Source organism: Podarcis tiliguerta, assembly GCF_965153285.1.
Source record: "Podarcis tiliguerta genome assembly, chromosome: 11".
In the NCBI taxonomy this organism is placed as follows: Eukaryota; Metazoa; Chordata; class Lepidosauria; order Squamata; family Lacertidae; genus Podarcis; species Podarcis tiliguerta.
The window spans coordinates 21,542,597-21,558,317 of record NC_139544.1 but is presented as its reverse complement, the minus strand read 5'-3'; the positions used below and the strand labels follow the sequence as shown (position 1 = coordinate 21,558,317).

Below are 15,721 nucleotides of genomic sequence, written 5' to 3'. Positions count from 1 at the left end.
GTCTCCTCCAGGCGCAATGCAAATACAAAGCGCTTCTCAGCAGCTGGCGACGGACCCGGGCCTGCTTTGCTCGCGGAAGGGAAGGCGGAGAGACGTCAGGAGCGGCGGCGGCATCATGGGGGGCAACGTCAGCACAAGCCCGGCCCCGGAGCCCGCCCTCCGCCTCGAGTCTCTGCAAAGGAGCCACACCCAGGCTCGGCCGAAGCGCTTCGGGGCTTTCGCGTGGCTGGGGAGGCGGGGAGCCCGGGTAGAATGACCCACGCAGAAAAGGCTCAGGAGAATAGCAAGATTGGGCGTCGAAGGCTTTTTCCTTCCACAAACCCACACACCCCACCCTGTCGTTCGAAAGCCTTTGCAAATGGAGGCCTTGTAAGAACGAGGGTGCAGGGGACTTGCTTATTTATAGCAGCTCGGTGTTTTCTGTCTTTTCTGCCGACAGTTCTTGGCAGTTACGTGCATGAGAGAGAGGCAGCGCACAGCCACACCCACGTGTTCACATTCAGCATAGACGTAAAGGATATGGCTCCCTCCAGATCTTGGGAACTGTACTTCACAGTGCTACAGTTCCCAAGAGCTCTTAACAAACCACAGCTCCTAGGATTGGGGCAGGGGAGCCAATTGGTTTAAATGTGTTTGTATGGTGTGCGTCAGGGGTGCCAACTTGAGTACAGAATTGGGGGCAGGGCAGGGATAGCTGCCACCCCATCAAGTAAATAAATATAGTTAACTAACTGACCAATCGCAATGCAGATAACTCAGTTCTGCCCTTGCCCCAACATAAAACCACCTCTCCCACCTAAAATAAATACTGGCTACGCCCATGGGAAGCAAGTAAGTTCCACCCTACAAAATCCATCACATGCATGGCACACTCTACTTGAATGGGATTGTCCATCAATCTGGGGGCGGCCTTCTCAAATATTTTATTCGGGGGTGGGCGAAGGGCCTAGGAGTTGGCTCCTATGGTGTGCATGTCACCTTAGTCTCCCTGCCCCCCCCTTTTAATTCACTGTCCCCTCTCCTCTCTTGCTTTAATATCCATCCCAATTAAGAATCATGGTCAACCTGAAAGCTTGACTGCTATTTTATAATGTTTTGGTTTGACCAAGTAAAAGGTATTGACTGATTGTGTTGGTCTGGAAGGGGGAGAAAGCATACAGTACCTTTACTTTTACAGTAATGTATTATGTAAGGTACTGTATTTTACATAATACATTGGCTCTCATTGAAGGGTGCTGGTCATTTTTAAGGGATAAACAAACTGTTTCTAGATCCACTCTTACCTAGCCAGAAGAAAAGCTACAGTAAATAGTTCGTCTTCATCATCATAGACTTTTATTGTGCTAGCCATAGGCCATGGCATCATTCGGAAAAATAACAAGAGGAAAAACTGCAATAACCATAAAAACCATCAGGCACCACACATATATTATAAACCACGGTCACAGCTACTAAGATGGTTTGTTGCATAAAATAGAATAGCAGAAGATTCTCTAGTAAAATCTGGCAAATTAAATATCCCAATCCCCTTTGCAGTTGACTGCTATTTTATCTAGTTCTTTCCTCCTGATCTTCTTAGCTACCCATGCATAGAGTGCTAATTTATGTTACAAAGTCATCAGTATCGCTCAGTAAATAGTTACTTTTCCCCCCTTTATCCAGTTTCTTTTTTAGGAAGAAGGCCTTTTTAAGATCACCTGAAGTTGCAACTAGTTCCAGCTGTTCCACATCTAACTTATCTGGCTGCTGAGTGGGGAGGGAAAGATTCTGAGCTTCCCTGCCTGCAGGCTCTCCTAGCTGCCATCTTCCGGTGAGCACCGTTGACTTGGACCCTGATTCTTCCTGTAAATAGGTAGGAAACACAGAATGCAGCAGGGCAGTCTGTCACGTGTGCAATGTGGATTTTGGAGTATATGTTTTACAGGGACTGTTTGTGTGTCCCCTAGGACTCGTGCCAGTGGGTGTGCTGGTGACACGGGTCACCATGTTCTATCCATGTTATATTCTATCCAATTCCGTTACTTGATTTCCATTTCCGCTTCCAACAGACATTGAGTATTCTGGGGCCACTGAACATGCTCAGTGGACTGATTTAGGGCATTTTTGCCCACTTGTCATTTTTGTCTAAAGTATTTTTCCCACTTCTGCAACCCTTGGAATTCTCCTGGGCACGGTAATACTGTGCTTTTCCGTGTATAAGGCGAGGGGGTTTTTTACGTTAATATAATGGTAAAAAATTGGGGGCATCTTATACATGGGTAGTGTAGAGGGGTGACGGTGGATTGTTTCCTTCTGTGAGCAGTAGATTGTCACTGGCATTAGTGCGGGTGATTTGTTGCTGTGGCAATGGCTGCTGTCGATTGGCCATTGCTGTGGCATTTAGGCAGTCAATTGGCGGCTGCTGGCGGTGATCAGAAACACGACTGGAGGCTTATGCGTTGTGTGCTATCAGAAGCGTTGGCCAGTCGGGTGAGCGTTTTCAGGCATCCCCCCCCCCCAAAAAAGCACAACAGCTCTGGGCAATCTCCCCCCATTTTCTAAATTTTGAGTCCCCCAAAATAGGGGGCGTCTTATACATGGGGGCATGTTATACACAGAAAAATACGGTAACTCCCTCTTGTTTCACAATAGGCCCATTTTATTTAAATGTCTGTTGGCACTCATCAGCTCACAATTAGAGAGAAGGATACCATATCACAGTACAGTGGTATCTCTAGTTACAAACTTAATTTGTTCCGGAGGTCCGTTCTTAACCTGAAACTGTTCTTAACTAGAGACGTGATTTCGCTAATGGGGCCTCTTGCTGCTGCTGTGCCGCCGGCACACGATTTCCGTTCTCATCCTGGGGCAAAGTTCTCAACTCGGGGTAACTCTTCCAGGTTAGCAGAGTTTGTAACCTGAGGCATTTGTAACCTGAGGTGTTTGTAACTCGAGGTACCACTGTAGTAGTTCGACAACCGCACTTCCCTTAGAGTCATCTCTGGAGCTAAAGTTACAAAGTTGGGACTGCAGAGATACAAAGTAGGCCTAGGTAAGAGATTGTTAGTCTGCGGATTATGCTGCATTCCTTTGTTCCCCAAACTTTATTTTCCACGGATTTCTTGTTATTTTACAACATGGAATGTAGGTATTTTATTCCCATAGGTTATACAGTGGTACCTCAGGTAAGTACTTAATTTGTTCCAGAGGTCCGTTCTTAACCTGAAACTGTTCTTAACCTGAAGCACCACTTTAGCTAATGGGGCCTCCTGCTCCCGCTGCGCTGCCACAGCACGATTTCTGTTCTCATCCTGAAGCAAAGTTCTTAACCTGAAGCACTATTTCTGGGTTAGCGGAGTCTGTAACCTGAAGCGTATGTAACCCGAGGTACCACTGTATTTGCTGAACTCAGTAGAAGGCTTACCTGTGTGCCATCCATTATTATTTATCCTCTGCAATTTTATGGATGCTTTTCTGAAGTATTTTAAGTACTGAAAGGAAAAGCGCTTCCTTGCAAGCATCCAGTAATATGCGACAAGTATACAATGAGTCAGCTTTTGCAGTTGAAATGGTAGTGCTTATGTACAATCTGGAGTATTTGGCATAAAAGTGGCACTCCTGGATGGACTGATAGCAACTAAAGAGCCTGCTGATGCTGGCATCGTAAACCTTCAACAAGGGACATTACAGCATCACTGCTGTGTTGGAAGTACATGTTGTGAGACGGCCTGTATTTGAAAGTTGACTGCCAGTGCCGTGTATTCCTATTCAGTGTCAAAACAAAAACGATAGTTGAAATCCCTGTGGTACACACATAGTACTGTACGCACAGAGCATCAAATATAAATGCATAACTTAGCAGAATGACTCACTGCATCATGTGTATTTTGGTCTTCTGTGATTCTGTGGGTTGGCCCATTTCTGTGTAGAGTTAGGATATTGGAACAAGAAGCAGAACATTATCAAGGTCTTACTTAGTATGCTGACAACTTTTTTTTACTGGTTCTGTAATGTGACATGCAAAACCTGGTGAAGAGCTCACTGTTTCCCTGTCTCCACTCACCAGCTTAATTTCTACATGTAAAGTTGTTCATTTTTATACTTTTGATATGCCTTTAAGAGTGTTTTGCTCTCCTGCCTCGAACAGCTGTTCATGTTTATCTCTACTCAGTGAAAAGCCTTTGCAAATGCACCTGAGGTTAAAAACACAGAGGCAGTCAAGGCCATTTTATTTCTGGTCTGCTGGCAACTTTCAACTTAACTATTTCTATTATTACTTTCTGTTATTCTCAGAATAAGGCTTATATTTCTCTACAGGCAGTGGCAAAGAGTGTTTTGGAATGTAGTGTGCTATTTTTCCATAACTGTGTTCAAAAATATATATTAAAATAGGAGCAAGTGCAAAATGGTATCTGATCAGGGATCAGCTTCCATGTATTTTCAAGTGGAGCTTGACACAGGTGTCCTTCACAATTGTGTGTGTGGTTTGTCACTGTATCCCTCTAAATGCAAAATCAAACAAGAAGCCACCCTTTGTAGGCAGGCAACCAATGAATGAAACTGTAAAGAAATAACAAGGTCAGTATTCAGACTGGGCACAGAGAATTGACAGTCCAGATAACCAATTTGAAATTTAACAACTTGAGTGGCAAAGATGGGTTAATAAACGCGCACCAAACAAGTTAGCTGAGATTAGGACCATCTAACAGGGACTATAGATATTGCACCGTTAACAGTTTTTACTCATAAGCCATCTTTGAAAGATGCTATCTTGAAGGGAGAGGGGCATATACATGAATAAGATAAAATAAATAGTTGAATACCAGCAAATACAGGTTGTTAGTGAGTTATTTTCAGGGGAACGTGTGTGGTTTTGTTTTTAACAGGATGGGGAATACTGAAAACGGGTTTATTTACAATCTCATAGTTTGTAGTTTTCAGAGCCCCTGCCCCCGTCCTAGCCTTTTGTCTTTTTCTCAAAGGCCTGGCTATCCTTTGTTGTTGTTGTAGGCATTGTCTGAATGCTTAAAAAAAACCAAACCCAAACAAAAAAAAGCATGCCACCCTCTGGTGGCTGAAACTGATACAGAAATGCTTTTATGTGTGAAGTCAGCTGAGAATGCTGTGTATAGAATGCAATGAACAAATATATAGTGAACACAGCACTGAAATGATGCATTTCTTGTGGGTTAGGGTTATGGAAATGTGTCGTCCACAGCAGTTAATTAATTCATTATACCCCCCCTTCATCTGAAGGTCACAAAAACCCATTCCCACATTTTAGTTTAGTATTTTGCAGATGAGCTCAGCATGTCATACTTCTGAGTTGATTGCACTATTGAAGTCTCTCTTGTTTGAAAGTCTCCATAGTCTTAGATAAATCTAGACATTCAGTTAGCGAAAGGTGGAATAACAAGTTCCCTTTGATGACAAGAGGAGTATTAACTAGTTGCTTCGTAAAACCACAATCATGAGTGTTCATAAAATGCTGGCTGCTCATGCTGCCTGCGGGGTGGGGCTTTTTCTGTGGAGCCTCCCAGCAAAGAAAAACTACAGCCACATATGACTAGCAGGCACATTTTTTACTACCCTTTAACCCAGGCAGAAATGGTTCAGTTTCTTTGGAGCGACAATAATAGTTTCGTAACACTCAGAGTGGCCCTCTATCTACTGGCTGCAAAACAAAAACATGGGGGAAAAGTAGTTAGATAAAATTGCTGTATTTTTTGGTATCAATTCAGAGGTTTAACCTGAAATTAAGGTGTTGCTGTCTTTAGTAACTTCTCTCTTTTGGACAACAGATGTTGGCAAAGTGGATTTTAAAATGGCAAAACAATACAGTGGTACCTTGGGTTATATACGCTTCAGGTTACATATGCTTCAGGTTACACACTCCGCTAACCCAGAAATAGTGCTTCAGGTTAAGAACTTTGCTTCAGGATGAGAAATGGGGCAGCGGGAGGCCCCATTAGCTAAAGTAGTGCTTCAGGTTAAGAACAGACCTCCGGAACGAATTAAGTACTTAACCCGAGGTACCACTGTATTAGAATTGAAGATGTCACAGAGAAGCACAAGATGTGTTGTAATGCTCAGAAGCTTTGCAAAAAAATATTTTATTGATTTATGTTCCGTATTATATTATTAAATCTATTGCTGAACACAAGTTTGTCATGGCCTTTGGCTTGAACAATAAGCCTGTTAGCCTTTTTACTATCCTTTGAGCGATCTAGCTTTATATGCGGAGCTCTGGAAGTATCAGAAAATGCATTCGCATTATGGGGTAGGTTCAGCAAATGGGCTTCGATATTCTCACGCCATCTATCCTAGGCCTTAAGACGTGCGTGAAGTCGTAGAAATCAACGGAGCTGGAGGGGCCCAACCCCGCGCAGAATCGGGCTACAAAAATGACTCGTGTTCATATGGAGGGGCTGAGAATTTTACCCACGAAGCTCAGATCACAAGCTGATAAGGAGTTGCCTGGTTTTGAGAAATTCTCACTTATCTACCCATATCCCCTGAGCATGTGCAGAGCGCGCAGAGTTCCTGAGCAACCCACATAAGCCGGAGTCGGGCAAGGGGGAAAGAGCTTCCAGGTTACGGGGTGTGACTGCCAGGCGGGTTTGAGCCTCGGCGGCTCTCATTTTGGAAATGACGCACGAATCGCACCTCGAAAGCTCCGCCCCCCTATTTTTATTTTTTAAAAATCTGATTTATTTATTTATTTATTAACGCGGAGCTTTAACGTTTCTTTCGTTTCCCTGGGTGCTGAACCCTTCCTCCTTCCTCTTTCGTCGCCCCGCCCGTCGCTCACGGTCCTTCGCCGACTTGACTGGCTATCTCCGCTGTCCGTCTTGAGCAGCGGGCAAGCCGATTAGTCCATTCCTTTCCTTTCGCCGCGGTGGTTGGTTGAGAGAAGCAAGGGTCCTTGCCTTACCTCCCGCCCACCCCGCCGCCTCGCGCCTCTCTTTACTAGAGACAGAGAGACGATTGGCTCGCTGGCACCCTCTCCTCCTTCCTACGGGACGGAAACGGCGTAGTCCCGCCTCCAACCGCCTCGTTTCGTTTCCCCTCTCGCTCGCTCCCGCTCCCCCCCCCCCACTTTTAAGGTCCGTCTCGCGCGGCGCTGTGGGCCCCGCGGAGTCGGGATGAGCCGCGCTGCTTCCCCATGGAGACCAAGCGGGCCGAGATTCCCAGCGGCGTCCTGGACGACCTGTGCAGGTATTAACGCCTCCGCCCCCACAAGCGGGGAGGCGGCCGGCTGTGGGGAAGGGCCGGAGCGAGACCTCCCGGGGGTCAGCAGCGTCCGAAGCCCTTTCCTCCTCCTCTGGGAGCTGGCGGAGAGGCGGCCGCCCTTCAGGCGGGACCCGGGAGAGACACCGCGTCGCCTTCCCTCAGTTAAAAGTCCCGCCAGGCTTAGAATCCCGCGGCTCAGAATTGCCCAGAAATTGGTGGTGCCGGTTAATTAGCTATAAGCCAAAGTGGCGGGGAGGGAGAGGGAGTCGTTGGTTGTATAGGCGGCTTTAAAGTGCGCGCGCTCTTACGACGCCTGTCTCTGTGTGCGTGCGTGCGTGTGTGTGTATATATATATATATATATATATATACACACACACACACACACACACACACAGAGTATATACATACACACACACACACGCAATGCACAGATATATATACTGAACATAGTACTGAATATATGCACAAGTACACACACACGCAAGTATATATTGAATGTAGCACTGAAATGATGCATATTTTTGTGGATTAGGGTTAAGGAAATGTGTCGCCCACAGCAGTTACTTGATTGATTTATTGATTTTCTATACCGCCCTTCACCTGAAGATCACATACACACACAAAAACGTTCCCAAGTTTTAAAATGGAAAGTTCATGCCGCTATGAAGTTATGAAATGAAAATTAGGTAGTCATTTTGCAGCACAAGTCAGTATAGCTACTGTTTTTGAAGTAACATCCACAATGTGTTTTGACAATAGGTGGTTTTGTAAATAGTTTTGTTAGACTTTTGGTGTTACTGTATTGTACACATAGCATGTGCAGCTTGATGGAACTATTATACTCCCACCCTGTACGTCTTTTAAAGTGTACTGTACAGTCATACCTCTGGTTGCATTTGCTTCATGTTGCGGATTTTCGGGTTGCAAGTGCAGCAAACCCAGAGGTGCTCTATTGCACTTTGTGCACGCGCATTAGCAGCACTCTACTTACAGACTTTTCAGGGTGCGAATGGCACCCCGAAACAGATCACGTTCGTAAGTAGAGGTACCCCTGTAGTCCAGTGCATGTTTATCATATATATATGAAAAACGTTTCCCAAGTCTGTTTTGTGGCTTCCTGGGAGCATTATGGCATATCCTCCAACATTTGTGAAAATAGAGATGCCTCCTTCCATGGCATTTTTAACTGTGAAGGGACAGTTTTGAAGGATCCTTTTAGGGAGCAGTCATGTTGGACTTGGTAGAGGTGCACTTGTTGTTACCTCCAAGTCAAATTCCATCCCCATTTCCCCTTTTTAGGTCTGGTGTCAAAAGGAAACAAGCAGCTTTAAAACACCCAGATCTGGCATCTGGGCACTGCTTTCTACTGCTGCTGTTCAGACATAGTATGAGGGCAGTGCACATGTGCAGATCTCAACCACTACTGTTGTTGTTGGTTTTTTTTTTTGGGGGGGAAATCCCTCTTAAAAACGGAACACAATTTTTAGATACACTGTAGAAATCCAGTTTTGCCCCCATTTAGTGGATCTGTATGGCGGATACTTGGTTTACCAACAGGATAGCAGTCAGAGGGAGAACTCATCCACACAGTATTGAAACGTAATGAGATGGTGTGGAAGGTGAGAGAGAAGGGTAGATAGGCAAGAGAGAATATCAAAGGGACTGCTGCTCTGGAAATACTGCTTTTACCAAGTAGGGCTGCCAGCTTATTTATCAGTTTTGCTTCTGACAACACACTGAAATGTGGAGAAAAAGTAGACAATGCTTTTCACATCATTTTGCTTTCATACCACTTACTTAATGTTTGCATGTTAAGGCAATGTCAAAGGGAGAGAAGCCAGTAAAAGATGTCAGCTGTTCCTCCTCATCTTGGCATGTGCCTGTAAATGTATTCTGTGCTCCCAGCCTGGTATTTCCCAGCAAATTTATTGAGTTCTTGCTATCCAGAAGAATGCTCAACCATCCAGGATAGTTATTAAATTCCAGAATTAACATCTTTGCTAACCCCTATCTGTTGTACAATAATGATTTCTCAATGATCTAATATTATTAAGTGAGATGAGAAGCCCCAGGCATACAAAAATTAAATATCTGGCAATTATTGTCAAACTGAACCTGTTAGATGAGATGTTAGATGAGATAAAAAGGTAAAGGTAAAGGGACCCCTGACCATTGGGTCCAGTCGTGACCGACTCTGGGGTTGCGACGCTCATCTCGCTTTATGGGCCGAGGGAGCCGGTGTTTGTCCGCAGACAGCTTCCAGATCATGTGGCCAGCATGACTAAGCTGTTCTGGCGAACCAGAGCAGTGCACAGAAACACCGTTTACCTTCCCACTGGAGCGGTACCTATTTATCTACTTGCACTTCGACGTGCTTTCGAACTGCTAGGTTGGCAGGAGCAGGGACCGAGCAATGGGAGCTCACCCCATCACGGGGATTTGAACCGCCAACCTTCTGATCAGGAAGTGCTAGGCTCTGTGGTTTAACCCACAGCGCCACCCACGTCCCTTGAGATACAAGGGTGTTAAATGATGCTTAGACTTCATAAATTTGGGGTTCTTCTTCCTAAGGCCGGTACAACTGTTTCAGTCTAAAATACTTTCTGGTCTCCCATATTTGAGATAGGAAACTGAGCTTGAGAAAATATGGCGTGTCAGAAGGAACTCTGTACAAATTCTATGCCCTACCTAGTCCTTACTTTACCCATCGAGTTGCATTGAACAGTGTTATGAGGGTTGCAGGGCAAGAACAATTACTCTGTGTAAGTAAGAAGTCCAGCCATGAAACAAATCAACAGATTCATGTCAGACTTTGATGTGGTGGCCAATTTGAATTATTTTATCCTGGCTTTTTAAACCGGGTCCATTGCTAGGGCAAGAGGAGAAGGAGAGGAAGGGGAAATCCCATTGTGCCCAGGGGCATGCATGATGTTGGATCTCACCCAAAGTATGCCTTTAGCTTCAGAATACTGGTGTGCGTTTTTTGCTTATTCATATTTAATTGATTAAAACTCATAGTTAATAAAATATTGAATCAAATTAATAACATGAAAGTCCATTTATAACCAATCTAGTCGTTGCAGAACTCACTATGATTTTTTGACCTTAAATCAACTTGTTGCTGGATAATACTGCAACATGAAACTTGCCTGTTTTTTGGTCAAAATGAAAACAGCTCCCAAAAAATCCTTTCTCTTTGGTTGGTTTAAGTTGTAGGAAGAAATACAAATAACATTAACCAATAAATTTAAAATATTTATTTGCATCCCCAAAGTGTTTTTGTTAAAACACTAAAACCTATGTAAAAATACCAACCCAGCAGTTTTTCTGAGAAAATATGCACTCAACTGAAGCCGCAGCTTTTATTTGATAATAAAACTAGAATTATGTACCGTATTTTTCACCCTATAGGACGCATCGTCCCATAAGGCGCACCTAGTTTTTTTGGGGGGGGAAATAAAGGGAAAAAAATTATTTCCCCCCCAGGCGCGGGGCTGGGGCGGGGGAAGCCCAAGCTTCCCCCGACCCCAGCCCCCAAACAGGCAGCTCTCTGCAAGCCGTGGGAGCCCAGCGCTGGCTCCCGCTGCATGCGGAGAGGTCCACGAAGCCTGGATGCACTGAGCTCAGCGAGCGCAGGCTTCAGCATGCAGGCAACTCTCCGCAAGCAGCGGGAGCGCTCCCACTGCTTGCTGAGAGGTCCGCGAAGCCTGGACGCGCTGAGCTTGGCGCGCGCAGGCTTCAGCATGCAGGCAACTCTCCGCAAGCAGCGGGAGCCCAGCGCTGGGCTCTCGCTGCTTGCGGAGAGGTGCGCGAAGCCTCCATTCGCCCCATAGGACGCACACACATTTCCCCTTCATTTTTGGAGGGGGAAAAGTGCATCCTATAGGGAGAAAAATACGGTATCTCACAAAGATCCTCTTCATCCACCTAGTATGTATGTAAGCTTCAAACATTAAACACTCTCTACTTCAGCTACCTATTACACACAAAGTAAGAACCATAATGGCCAGAAGCAAGGCTTTTACACAAGTAATGCAAGCCTGTTGAACGTCCTCACTCAGATGCCTATACTAGCTTTTAGGAGGGTTTGCAAGGCACATCTTTTTCATTTGGCCTTAGTTTATTAGCTTTTGTTGCTACATTTATCTTAGTCTTGCATTGCATTTTTATCTGTTATTAGCAGTCATTGTAATACACGTTAAGTTATGAAAAGGCAGTATGCAAGTGTATTAAGTAAAATAAAAAAATAAGTCTTGTCAAATATTGCAAACATCCTGACAATTCCTGCATTTTTATAACCCCCTCAAAGCTTTCAAGTGAAGTTCATGGCGGTGGTGCTGAATCATGGAGAGCTGAAAGCATTTGAAGGTCCTATGTAAACCATAGTATTTACTCATCTGCATGAAACTTAAGGATTCTAATCTCATGGTGGCTGATGGGAGTTTGTCATTAAAATGTCCCAGATCTTGAATACATGTCTTGAAACCTATGTGTGGCTTTAAAAAAAATATGTGTGGTCCTTTTCAAATAAACCTTTTTGACTTTGCGCTTGCTGTTTTTGTAATTTAGGAGTTCTTTGTGCTTCAGATGATTCAGTGACTAGTTCATAAAATTATTTTCCCCCTCCCAACAGTCGATTTATTCTGCACATTCCCAGCGAGGAGCGAGACAATGCCATCCGAGTGTGTTTTCAGATTGAGCTTGCCCATTGGTTTTACTTGGATTTCTACATGCAGAACACACCAGGATTACCTCAGTGTGGGATAAGAGATTTTGCTAAAGCTGATATCCTTTCTGTATTACTGTGTCTTTTTGTAGTCTTGTGAACTATGTGTGGTGAAACTGTGTTCATGAGTGCCATCCAGGAAGCTGCCTCATACTGAGAACAGACTATTATTCTTATTTGCCCATTTAGCTCACTGTTGTCTACACTGACTGGCAGCTGCTCTCCAGAGTTTCAGATAAAAATATTTCTCAGCCCTACCTACCTAGAGATGTCAGGTGCCCTGGCAATTTACCTGTGTCATGAGACACTTGAGAGTAACCTCTTTTGAAATCATTCTGATTAGGTTTTAAGGCAAGGGATCTCCAGAATTGGAATTTATGAAGTTCTTCACATTAACCACTGCTGCACGTATTTATGTGTGCTTTATGTTACTTTTTTTAAAAAAATGTGCTTATTACACAATTTCTATGTGTTTGGAGGTGGGAATGGCACAGAATTTCACTCATTGTTAATGCAGAGTGGGCTGTCCTTTCTACAGAAATGAATGGGGAAATTGGTTTGTGCAGGAGTGAGTGCCCTTTGTTGGAATGCATGCACAGCTCTGGCCTGGAGGCATTACAAGTAGATTCTGTTGATTTTTGTGGTTCCTGTTGCTATGTAATGAATGCATATAAAACTGGAAAATGCCAATCAGCTCATGCTTTTTCTGGGGTGGGGGTAGCATGCATTCTAAAATTACTTTAAGCTGTTGTTTCTCACCTGCCTGGCCACAGCCGATTATTAGGCTTCTTACTGCTGCATGCCAGACTCTTAGGCAGAGACTTTTAAAAAGAAGTGCTATGATTTATATACTACTTTTAGACTGCAAAATTCACAGAGTGGTTGAAGCTATAACGTTAAAACCCATTTATAGGACAGGCTAAGTGTGCTTCTGGGGCGTACGGTACTCTCAGCAGCACCCGATCTGAGGAACGCAGTTGCCTTGCAGGGAAATATGATAGAGCAGAACCCTCCCAACCCACAGAGACAATCCAGAGGGAATATTCCTCTGCCCATCTACTTGCATAGGTCATCAAGAAGGGAAACAAGGCAGCTTTCTGACCCAAAAGCTGACTGAGAATAATCTATAACCAAGAGAGTGGTGTTGGACTGTTTGGCCACTGTGATAACAGAACGGTAGACTAGATGGGCCTTTTGCCTGACAGGATTCAGTGATGATTTCTCGAACTGGGCCTCACGACTGCCCCTTCAGGGCATCAGGAATATCCTACCCTAAAGGACACTGGCCAGCTTGTACTGCTAGCTCTTTGATCTGTAAATTTAGCCATGCCATGTTTCTGACCCTTTCCTCTTTCACAGCTTAGGCTGTGTCGTTTTAAAGACTGGTGCCCTGATTGCCAGTTTACACATATATAGCTTTAAGGTGGTGGGGGTGGTGAAATATGTGTTTCAAATAGGTGTTTCAAACTATGAAAGCATCCCTATGCAAATTTAAAGTGCCTCAAGATTCTTCACAGGCAACAAGGCAAGTGATTTAACATATCAGGTTTCCCCCCCCAATTATTCCCATGACAGTTCTTAAGAAAAACCAACCCACTGGAGTTAAAGCTCGGTGGTGTGAAGGTTCCCTCATTAATGTCAGTGATTATGATTTGCTGGAGACAAAGAAAGAAAGGAAACATGATTTGAGGAGTGAAAACGTGTGTCCTGGTGGAGTGAATTTCCTTGACTACCTATACTTTTCAGTCATTGCCCTTTTTTACTGCCTCAAGGTGAAGATGTGCAGAGGGTTTTAGATGAATGGAAAGAGTACAAAATGGGAGTGCCAACCTATGGTGCCATTATTCTCGATGAGAGCCTTGAAAATGTAAGTGTGAAACTGATCTGAAGGATTTCCTTTTATGTCTTGGAAAATGGAATTAATATTGATTTAGATTTTAACATTAAAATCAACTTACTCAAGTGCGACTATTTGAAAACCTCCTAAACAATACCTTTTTAGGTAAATACTAGTTTTATAATTGAATAATATATATCGTTTGAGATTCTTTCCCTCACTGTAAGAGAAGAATGTGTGCTGGATTTTCTTCTCAATGATTTATTTTGGTGTATCGTTCTTGTAAATATGAAACTTTCCCAATCCCACTGGTGCTTAACACAATTTGATGCCCTCCAACTACTTCTCTTCTTCTAAGTGTTTAATTATGTCTTGAATTGACTGCTTAAATTTTGCAGGTGCTGCTGGTCCAGGGTTATTTAGCAAAGTCTGGCTGGGGATTTCCAAAAGGAAAAGTGAATAAAGAGGAAGCTCCACACGACTGTGCTGCTAGAGAGGTGACTGAGTTGCTTTTATGCTCAAAATGAGGTCTCTGACATCTTCCCATGTGCCTCAAGTGCATGGACCATGTTAGTGTTTTTCTATCAGGTGGCGATTTTTCTGTCCCCTAATATATGACAAACGTGGATATAACTTTTTACGTTGCTGTTGCTGCCATTCCTATGCATTCATTGACATTCAGTCCAATAATATTGTATACAGTTATGTAAGAATTACTTTTAAAAAGAGGTTTTAATGCTGTTTATATATTGGACATACTTTATGCCAAGTGGCATAAGAGAGGAAAACTGGTTGTTGTAGGGCAAGGCTTGCTTTATGGACAGCCTCCTTGATTGCTTTTCCTGCTATGTAACCAGTTTCCCTTTCTCAACATAAAATAAAAACTTGTTGTGCTTTTCTGGTGAAAGACAAAGTAAACATACAGGATCGCAATGCATGTCATCTTGAGTAACTTCCCCCCAATGGGTTTTTGAGTTGCTTGCTGTCATTTTTAGTACTGCGAGTGAGAGACAACAGAGGGAATTCTGTAATCCCCTACCTGGATAAATATTCTATGGAATTAATATGAAGCATGAAAAGTATGAAAAGTATTTTAAATTCATAGATGACATTATCTGTGTTAAGATTTTCTATATAGCCAATGTAATAAATAGGTTATAGTTCTTCTCTTGAATAAAATTGGATGACGTTATAGCTAACTCACAGCTTTCGTGCTTTCAGCATGTGTAATTTCAGCTTTCCTGACCCAACCAGTGCCGTATGAGTCTTACCCCCTACCTCACCTCACCCCAAGCAAGGCAGAGAGCTTTTAAGATCTCACAGTATACTCCAAAAGCCTGAAAACAAGGCAGAGAGCTTAGAAGTTCTTTTTGTGCAGGGTTTTCCCAGTGAGCATGAAGGGTATGACCTAGAACATATTCAGTGCTTTCCTGCACACTTCAAGAGAAGGTGGCTGTGAACAAACTGTCTTTCAAGGATGCTTGTTTGCTAGCATTGATTTCATAGAGGAAACCCTGATGAGCTTCTAAGGATGTACAGGATTCCCAGAAACAGTTTAAAGTCTGCTGAAGGGGATAGCATTAATAATAGTGGATGATTCAGAGAAACTGGAAGCTACTGGAAGCATCAAATTTCTCTAAATTGTGTCTTGCATTGAGAAAATGCTTTGAGATGCATGCATATAAAGCAGTATAGAAATATCTGTAATAAATAGTTTTCTAAAATTGAGAAAGGATCCACCTACTCTTTTCATTTTGGGCTCTTCAATATATTTATAAGATGTGCAATTAGCCTATTATAAAGTTTTTTATTTGTCAAAACTTGTTGTAGAGATTGTTGAATATTTTTGGATAGCTTTGCAGTGTATGTTTGATTTTTAAAAGAATCTCTTTTTAAAGCTGTAGTGAAGAGCTTGCATTTTCACTCACATATAGTTCCCCAAGT

General features: G+C 43.4%; 1 protein-coding gene across 3 annotated transcripts in view; it reads left to right on the top strand.

Annotated features, from left to right (window-relative positions):
- Positions 1 to 161: 161 nt before the first annotated feature.
- Positions 162 to 15,721, top strand: part of DCP2 (decapping mRNA 2) — a 28,919-nt gene continuing 13,359 nt past the window's right edge. The window contains exons 1-5 of one of the 3 annotated variants that reach the window (XM_083404206.1): positions 162 to 369; positions 1,663 to 1,852; positions 11,848 to 11,999; positions 13,680 to 13,807; positions 14,176 to 14,274. In XM_083404206.1, coding sequence (XP_083260332.1) covers positions 11,945 to 11,999; positions 13,680 to 13,807; positions 14,176 to 14,274 — 282 coding nt within the window. In that variant the 5' untranslated portion in view covers positions 162 to 369; positions 1,663 to 1,852; positions 11,848 to 11,944. Of the gene's footprint in view, positions 370 to 1,662; positions 1,853 to 6,952; positions 7,198 to 11,847; positions 12,000 to 13,679; positions 13,808 to 14,175; positions 14,275 to 15,721 lie in introns of those variants that run through there. The other 2 variants (XM_083404204.1, XM_083404205.1) reach the window with 2 other exon arrangements.